Source organism: Herpailurus yagouaroundi, unplaced genomic scaffold, assembly GCF_014898765.1.
Source record: "Herpailurus yagouaroundi ecotype Mexico unplaced genomic scaffold, PumYag 191, whole genome shotgun sequence".
Lineage (NCBI taxonomy): Eukaryota > Metazoa > Chordata > Mammalia > Carnivora > Felidae > Herpailurus > Herpailurus yagouaroundi.
Genome location: NW_024412422.1, coordinates 18,645,045 through 18,653,692, shown reverse-complemented (window position 1 = coordinate 18,653,692; position 8,648 = coordinate 18,645,045). Strand labels below are relative to the sequence as shown.

At 56.7% G+C, this 8,648-nt stretch overlaps 1 protein-coding gene across 9 annotated transcripts in view; it reads left to right on the top strand.

The window, feature by feature from the left end:
* RIMBP2 (RIMS binding protein 2) overlaps positions 1-8,648 on the top strand; it is a 170,687-nt gene that overhangs the window by 139,189 nt on the left and 22,850 nt on the right. For 8 of the 9 annotated variants that reach the window (XM_040444110.1, XM_040444114.1, XM_040444113.1 and 5 more), the window contains 3 exons: positions 649-1,110; positions 2,292-2,435; positions 7,130-7,288. In XM_040444110.1, the coding sequence (XP_040300044.1) occupies positions 649-1,110; positions 2,292-2,435; positions 7,130-7,288 (765 nt within the window). The remainder of the gene's footprint in view (positions 1-648; positions 1,111-2,291; positions 2,436-7,129; positions 7,289-8,648) is intronic. The other variant, XM_040444115.1, reaches the window with a different exon arrangement.

Sequence of the window (8,648 nt, the reverse complement as noted above, 5' to 3'; positions counted from 1 at the left end):
AGGACTCCCCTCTGCTCCCCTCCTCCCCTAGGACTCACCTCTGCTCCTCCCCTTACTCCCTCCTCCTCTCTGCTCCTCCTCCCCAGGACTCCCCGGTGTTCCTCACTCTTCCCCTCTGTCCCTCCTCCTCCCTCAGGACCTCCTCTGCTCCCTCCCTTCCCCTCCTTCTCCAGGAGCCCCTTCTGCTCCACTTCTGTGGGGAAGCCCACAGGCAGGCTATGTGCATAAGAGGAGCCTCCTCCCTCTCAGGCAGCAGGAGGTCCATTGTGGCCTTTGCCTGGCCCCCTCCCCCAACCCAGCTTTCCTGGTTTACACTGAATGTTCTCATGCCTCTGGGGCCCCTGCATCTGTACCTGAATTGGTGCCGGACAGGGAAGGAAAAAGTGTGGCCCTAGTTTGTGCCTTGGAAACCTCCAACAGCTGGCAGGTGCAGGGTTTGTAGAAGTCCCCAGCCCCCAGTCCAGGAGCCTGACTCCTGCCTGGTTCCCTCTCTGCGGCCCATTTGATCTCCAGGCCGGGCAGTGCGTCTAGCTGGGCACAGATGGGCCCCAGTCCCTGGGCATGAGAGGCTGTCTCGCGCTGGTCAGGGTGCAGGGGGACAAGCTGGGGGGACGCGGGCAGCCTGTGACCGGCATTCTCTGTGCACAGGTGGCTGAGGTCATCTCCCCCGTGGCGGACAGCGCGGCCGTGGAGCTGGTGCGGCTGCGGAGCCTGGAAGCCAAGGCCGTGACCGTGCGGACCCTCTCTGCACAGGGCGAGTCCGTGGACTCTGCCTTCGCTGCCATTCCCCCCGACCTCCTGGTGCCTCCAACCCCCCACCCGAGAACTGCACCCACACCGAAGCCATTAGCAAGTGCCGGAGCCCCTGATACCAAAGAGGAACACCTGGGTCCCCACATCATGGTGGACGAGGCCTGGGAGCAGAGCCGGGCACCGGCCCCCGCCCATGGGCACATGCTGGAGCCACCCAGCATGCAGGGCTCGGGCCCGGGGCGGCGGTCGCCCTCGCCCAGCCGGATCCTGCCGCAGCCGCAGGGCACCCCGGTCTCCACCTCCGTCGCCAAGGCCATGGCCCGGGAAGCTGCACAGAGAGTGGCCGAGAGCAGCCGGGTAAGGCTGGGTGTCGTCTCCCTGGTCCCACTGTCCCTCGGCCCGGCTGGGAGCCATGCCCCCCTCCCTGCCAGGGACAGAACCCCATCCCTTCCTCGGGTGCATCGGTCTCCTGGGGTGCCCAGCATGTCTGCTGCAGCCTGTGGTCAGGGCTCTGGCACAGGGACCATGGTGGTCAGTGTCCCCCTCCACTCTGCCTGTCCAGCCTGTCCAGTCTCCAGGAGCCTGACCCCTGATGGCGCCTTCTCTGAGCTGCCGGATGGAGAGATCTGTGCCAGTGCTGGGGAGCCCCCACTTCCGGGATGTCCCCAGGGCTGGCCAGCCTGCCTCCAGGCTGGGGACCAGGTCAGGGCACCTCCGGAAGGGTGCAGACCCTGAAGGTCAGAGCTGAGAGACACAGGGACATTCAGAACAGCCAGGAGGGATGAGGGGTTCAGTGACAGCCTTCAGTGTCGCCTGAAACACCACAAATCCAGGCTTTTATGTGACATCTCCTAGCTGATTCAGTATGGGCCTGGAATACTTAAAAAAAGAGTTCAGCATTAATTTGTGACTTGTGACGAGAACGGTCCTGAATACGCACACTGACCAGGGGGCCCCCCGCCCCTGTGCTGAGTCTCACAAAGCAGAAGCCCAGGCCCGGAATGTCAGGTGCTTTTGGCGAGGCTTTGTGGGCAGGAAGGGCCTGGCAGGTGAACAGGTGCCCCTCTGCTGTCCTGGACGGCAGCCGCACATCCCACAGCTCTAAGACCCCCAGGGAGGGTCCCCGACTGCAGGCGGGAGCCAGAGACTGGGGCTGCTGGTTCCCTGGCCAGCTCGCTTTTTGGAAGGCATGGAGAGAAAGCAAATGTCTGAATCTCGTTTTTCAAGAAAACGTTAGTTAATCAGATCAAGAGAGCCAGGCAGATGGGACACATGGAGAGAGAACTTTCCGTTGGTTTCTGTAGGTTACCAGCAAAGACTGGAAGTGGTTCTGGTAAGGGAGGGGGGCAGCGCACCGGAAAACCTGCCCAAGCCCAGGGGCCAGCGCTGGGCCACTTGACACAGGCCCCTGCTTGTGGTGGTCCCCAGGGGGACAGGGGGCTGGGCCAAGGAAGGGCCGAGCCCAGGAGACGTGGGAGCCTGGAGGCCCCCTTCCCCTCTGCAGCCCTCCCGACCGCTTCTTTCCTTGTCCTTCCAAGTTAGAGAAAAGGAGCATCTTCCTGGAGAGGGGTGGCAGTCTGTATGTAAACTCAGACGAGGAGGACGGCTACGGCTCCCCGGACATCAAGAGGAGGGGCGCCTCGGTGGACGACTTCCTGAGAGGCTCGGAGCTTGGCAAGCAGGTAAGCGTGGACTGGGGTCCCCGCCGGCCTCCCCTAGCCTCAGTGCCCTGGCCTCTGCAGGGCCAGGGCCATTCCCGTCCCTGGGGGAGGAGGAGGCACCCAGCCCGGTTACAGCTCTCGGTCGGTTTGGGAGCTTTAGATGTAACGGTGCCCGTGCGGTTGTGACCTCACCTGGGGATGGTTCCAGAAGGCTTCCACACTCCCCGACTGCCCTGTCCTGGCGTCTGGTCAGGGGGGTGGTTTTGTGGGCCAGGTAAAGCCACAGATAACCTCCTGGTCAAGTTGGGCAAAACCTACCATTTATTCACTTTTACTAATGGGAAAAATGTTTGTTGGGTATCTGCCATGTGCCAGGCATCTGGGGGGGAACAAGAAATTCAAGGGTCCGCATCCCGCCCCCAGGGCACGAAACATCGAGACCAGCCTCTTGGGCAGCAGGTGCATCCAGTGTGGGTTTTGGCTGCAGTTTCTGGACGTGTGCACTCTGACGGAAGCGTCCTTGATTGGTGTCAGGCCCTGCAGTGGGGGGGGGGGGGGGGGTCAGGGCGTGAAGACACCGCAGGTCATCCGCCACCCACGGCACACACGGGGCAGGGCAGTGTCACGGCCTCGGGGGCGATGTTGGACTCACACACTTGGGGTCACATCCTGGCCCTGCCTGGCTGGCGGTAGCTCCACAGGCAAGTTCCCCAGCGTCTCCAGCCATCGGGGTTCTTTGTCTGCAAGGTTAAAAGAATTCCGCTTGCCTCGATGTTAACACGAGAAACAGGACACCCAGCTAACGATGACAGAGGGGATGAAGATACTTCATTAGCCCACCATACAGGAACAGGAAGCCCACGCAGGAGGAAGGTTGATTCAGCCTTCCAGGTGCTCCTGGGCTCTGGCTTCTCAGGCTTCGATGCTTTTGGCCTTCCTCTCGTGGTTCCAAAGTGGCTGCCATGGCTCCGATAATCACACCCTCATGTAGCAGCCCCCCAGGGAGGGAGGGAGGAAGGAAGGAAGGGAGAAAAAAGAAGGGGGCTTTCTTTTCAGACACTTTCTCTCTCTATTTTTAACGTAATTTATTGCCAAGTTAGCTAACATACAGCGTATGCAGTGTGCTCTTGGCTTCGGGAGTAGATTCCCATGATGCGTCACTTACATCCAACACCCAGTGCTCTTCCCAGCAAGTGCCTTCCTTAATGCCCATCGCCCATTTTCCCGTCTCCCCCCACCGCAACCTCCCATCAACTCTCAGTTTGTTCTCTGTACTTAAGAGTCTCTTATGGCTTGACTCCCCTTCAGTTTGTAACTATTTTTTTTTCCTTCCCTTCCTACATGGTCCTCTGTTAAGTTTCTTAAATTTCACGTATCACTGAGAACATACATCTGTCCTTCTCTGACTGAGTTATTTCACTCAGCGTAATGCCTTCCAGTTCCGTCCACGTTGTTGCAGATGGCAGGATTTCATTCTTTCTCATTGTCGAGTGGTATTCCGTTGCGTGTGGTGCGGTTGTAAGTGGGACCAACCAGTTCCTTGATTTCTCTGCCGATTCACTATTGGTGTATAGAGGTGCAGCTGATCTCTGTGCTGTTCCCCGTTGACGACGAGAGCACCTGTGGGCTTTTCATAAATGGCTTCTGTGATGTTCAAGTATGTTCCTTCTATCCCGACTTTCTTGAGGGTTTTCATCAAGAAAAGATGCTGTGTTTTGTCAAATGCTTTTTCTGCATCTGCTGACGGGACCATACGGTTCTCATCCTTTCTTCTATTAACGCGGTGGATCGCATTGATGTGCGAATATTGAACCTGCCCTGCATCCCGGGGATGAATCCCACTTGATCATGGTGAATAATTCTTTTAATGTACTGTTGAATTTGATTTGCTATTACGTTGTTGAGAGTTTTCACATCCATATTCATCAGAGACATCGGCCTGTAGTTCTCCTTCTGTGTGGTGGGGTCTCTGTCGGGTTTGGGAATCAAAGTAATGCTGGCTTCATAGAATGAGTCTGGAAGTTTTCCTCCCTCTTCTACTTTTTGGAGCAGCTTGAGGGAAGGAGAGGTATTAACTCTGCTTTAAAGGTCTGGTAGAATTCCTCAGGGAAGCCATCTGGTCCTGGGCTCTTACGTGTTGGGAGATTGTTGATAACTGATTCAATTTCTTCGCTGGTTATGGGTCTCTTCAAATTTTCTGTTTCTTCCTGTTTGAGTTTTGGAAGTCTGTGGGTGCTTAGGAATTTGTCCATTTCTTCCGGGTTGCCCAGTTTGTTGGCATATAATTTTTTTATAGTATTTTCTGAGAGTCATCTGTATTTCTGTGGTGTTGGTTGTGATCTCTCCTCCTTTCATTCATGATTTTATCTATTTGGGGTGTCTCCCTTTTCTTTTTGAGAAGTCTAGCTAGGGGTTTATCAGTTTTGTTTGTTCTTTCAAAAAAACCAGCTCTTAGATTCATTGATCAGTTCTACTGGTTTTTTGTTGTTGTTGTTGTTGTTGTTGTTGTTGTTGTTGTTGTTTTGGATTCTGTATTGGTTATTTCTGCTCTAATCTTTATTATTTCTCTTCTGCTGATGGCCTTGGGATTTCTTTGCTGTTCTGCCTCTAGTTCCTGTGGTTGTGTGGTTAGGTTTTGTATTTGGGATCTTTGTTGCTTCTGGAGATAGGCCTGGATTGCAATGTATATTCCTCTTAGGACGGCCTTCACTGCATCCCAAAGGGTTTGGACTGTCGTGTTTTCATTTTCATTTGCTTCCATATATTTTTTAATTTCTTCAATTTCCTGGTTGACCCATTCGTTCTTTAGTAGGATGTTCCTTAACCTCCATGTATTTGGAGGTTTTCCAAAATTTTTGTGTGTGTGGTTGATTTCAAGTTTCATAGCATTGTGATCCGAAACTATGCATGGTATGATTTCAGTTCTTTTATATTTATTGAGGGCTGTTTCGTGGCCCAGTGTGTGATCTATCTTGGAGAATGTTCCATGTGCACTCAAAAAGAATGTGTATTCTGCTGCTTTTGGATGAAAAGTTCTGAATATATCTGTCAAGTACGTCTGGTCCGGTGTATCATTCAGGGCAATTTTTTTTTTTAATGTTTATTTTTGAGATATAGAGGGAGAGACAGAGTGGGAATTAGGGGAGGGGCAGAGAGAGAGGGAGATATAGAATCCGAAGCAGGTGCCAGGCTCTGAGCTGTCAGCACAGAGCCCGACGTGGGGCTCGAACCCATGAACCATGCGATCATGACGTGAGCCTAAGTCAGACGCTTAACTGACCAAGCCACCCGGGCGCCCCCAGGACCGTTGTTTCTTCGTTGATTTTCTGCCTAGATGATCTGTCCATTGTTGTAAGTGGAGTATTACAGTCCCTTGCAATTACAGTATTCCTGTCGATAAGTTTGCTTATGTTTGCGATTAATTGATTTATATACTGGGCAGGCACTTTTCTCTTAACTGGGAGAAAAGTCACTCCCTGCTACATCTCACTGGGCATCATGTGCCCAGGACCGAGAGAGGAATAGGATTCCCACCAACGATGTCCCTGGCGAGCAAGTAGACACCTGCTTCCATCCCGAGTTAACTCCTTCATCACGGGGTTGGAATCCGATGAGACCGTTCTCGTGTAGGAGGGCACTTTCTGTACTCCTGGGGGAAGACCTCCTTAAAATCAGCCTGGTCTCTGTGTGTTTAAAGCCATTCATTGTACGTCTTCTCCTTGGTGCCTGACTGAAAGAATGACAGCTGGAACAGCTCAAGCCCCGAGGTGACAGAGGCTCAGGCCGAGAACCTTCCCGGCCACTGCTCCCTGCCGATGCAGGCAAAACCTTAGGCCACGAGCTTAATGTGGCTGGAAGTGCCTGCATGTTTTTATCTAGGGTAGTAATCGGAAGCTGGAGTGTTTTTAATAAGTGTGTCGCAGGATGCGATGAAATGCATTTGTCTTGTCGCCCACCAGGAAAATAAAGAAACCTTTCTTACCGCCATCTAGCGAAAGCAGACCGCGCTCGTAAATCTGAGCTCGTCAGGGCGTTCAGTTTCGGGGGGTTGCAGTCTGTTTTCCTGTCAGTGCTGGGGGTGTCGGTGACGGACACTCCGTGAGTGAGGACGTGGCACTGAACTGCAGCTGAGCTCCTGGCCGGGCTCTTTGTGTTTCTGTTTGCATGTTACCAAACCCACAAGGAGGCTTTCCTGTGAAACCGTTCACACGGCCCCCAAGCTGGGCGCAGGGTGAACACAGCCCATGGCGGGGGAGTCCACTGCCTGCCCAGGCTGGGCTGTTCTCCAGACGCCCCACGGTGCGCGTATTAGACCACATGATATTTGTAAGAGCCTTCAGTGCCTTTATATGGTGCGTACACGCCTGCTTCCCACCGCCCTCCGCCCTGCACGCACCGTGTGCCCTAGCCCTGTGGCCGCCTGAGCCGGCAAGGGTCTGCGCCTGTTCCCACGGGGCTCCGAGCGGGCAGCCCCGGGCCGTCTCCCTGCCCTCCTGGCTCCCTGCGCTTGATGGGATGGACACGTGCAGGCCCTTGTCACTGCTGACGGGAGCCACACGCACATGTGCACACGCACACGTGCATATGCACACACACGCGCACGCACACGCACGAGTCAGGGGCTCCCAAGGCTGCAGGGCAGGGAAAGGGTGGCAGCACAGCCCGGGGGCCCCGATTCCGGGGGCCCCATGGTGTCCCCTGCTCTCGGCCCCCAGCCGCACTGCTGCCACGGAGACGAGTACCACACGGAGAGTAGCCGGGGCTCCGACCTGTCCGACATCATGGAGGAGGACGAGGAGGAGCTCTGCTCCGAGACGCAGCTGGAGGACGGGGTTAGGAGGCGGCCTGGCGGCACATCCCACAACGCCCTCAAGGTCAGTGGCCCGGGTCACCGGCTCCCTCCGCGCGGCCTGGGGCCCCCTTTCCCTGTCCCTCCGCCGGGGCCGCGCCCTGCCGTTTCGATCGGCTTCTTCCTTGGTGCTGAGCTCGTGTTCAGGCACTCCTCCGGTCTCCTGTCCCAGGCTCGCCCCAAAAGCCCGGGAGGAGGAGCTCCAGAGCATGTTTCACCCCTGGGGGTGCACGACTCGGTACGGGGGATGGAGTGGGATAGGAAAGCAGCACAGGGAAGACGCCCGGCCCGGCCCTGAGTGCTGACCGCAGAGCCAGCAGCCGGGACACAGGTGTCTGAGTCAGACAAGGGCTGGGGATGAGCAGAGCCAGCGGAGGTTTTGCAGATTTTCCGGGAAAGGAGGAAGCTGGGGAGCGTGAGGCTCCACGGGGCACGGCGGCCAGAGGAGGGCGGGGCAGCAGGGGCCACACGGGCTCCGCACACAGGCCCCTTCTCAGACCCCCCAGAGCCCCGCGTCCTTGGCTCCCACCTCCAGTGCGGCCGCCAGTGACAGGCTGGATGGGGGTCACCTTCGCGGAACATGAGCTTGAGGCCTCCGGAGAGCCCAGGAGGAGGCCTGTCCCCGTGCGCGTCCCCGTGCCCTGACCGCGTCGCGGGGCATGAGCCGCCCGCCTCTGCACCAGGCCCTGCGCCAGGCCGAGCCAGCAGTGCGGCCGTTCCCAACCCCGGGGGAGATAAAGGGCCGCCCGGCTGCTGGGACCCCTGTGGGGTTTGCAATTGGAAAAGGCCACGGAGAGGAACGTTCTGCTGGGGGATAGCACACCCCACCACCGAACTCCTCTAGGACACGCAGCCAGGCATTTTGAGTAGTGGATAGAAGGCAACATCCGGTGCTGGCTGCCAGCTCAGTGCCCGCTTGCATAGACAAGACTCAGATGTTCTCCCAGCAAAGGCCCCCGGCAGAGTCTTGGAGATCCTCTGTCACCAAAGAACATGCCAGATGCGCATGCAAATCCTGCATGGTTGCAGCTCCCGGCGGTCCTGGTGGCTCCCCCCGAGCCTCTTGCCAGCTCCCAAGGCAACGCTGGCCAGCGGACTCACAGCAGCCTTCCTTGAGGGAGGCAGGCCCCAGGCTGCCCCCTGCTCCAGCCTGACTCCCCCCAGACTCTCCCCACGAGACTCCCCCTGCTTGGCCCCAGAGCTGCCTGCAGGTGTCTGTGGCTGGGCTGGGCGAAGCCTGTATCCGTTTTTCCAGGATGCTTCTCCTTTGGATGGAGAAAGCCCCTGAGATGGCACTTTCTGCAAAGAGTTTAGTAAAGAAGCAGAGGGAGGCTTGGAGAGCGACAAGTTCCTAGGAAACTGATGGCCCAGTGGGGGGGGGGGGG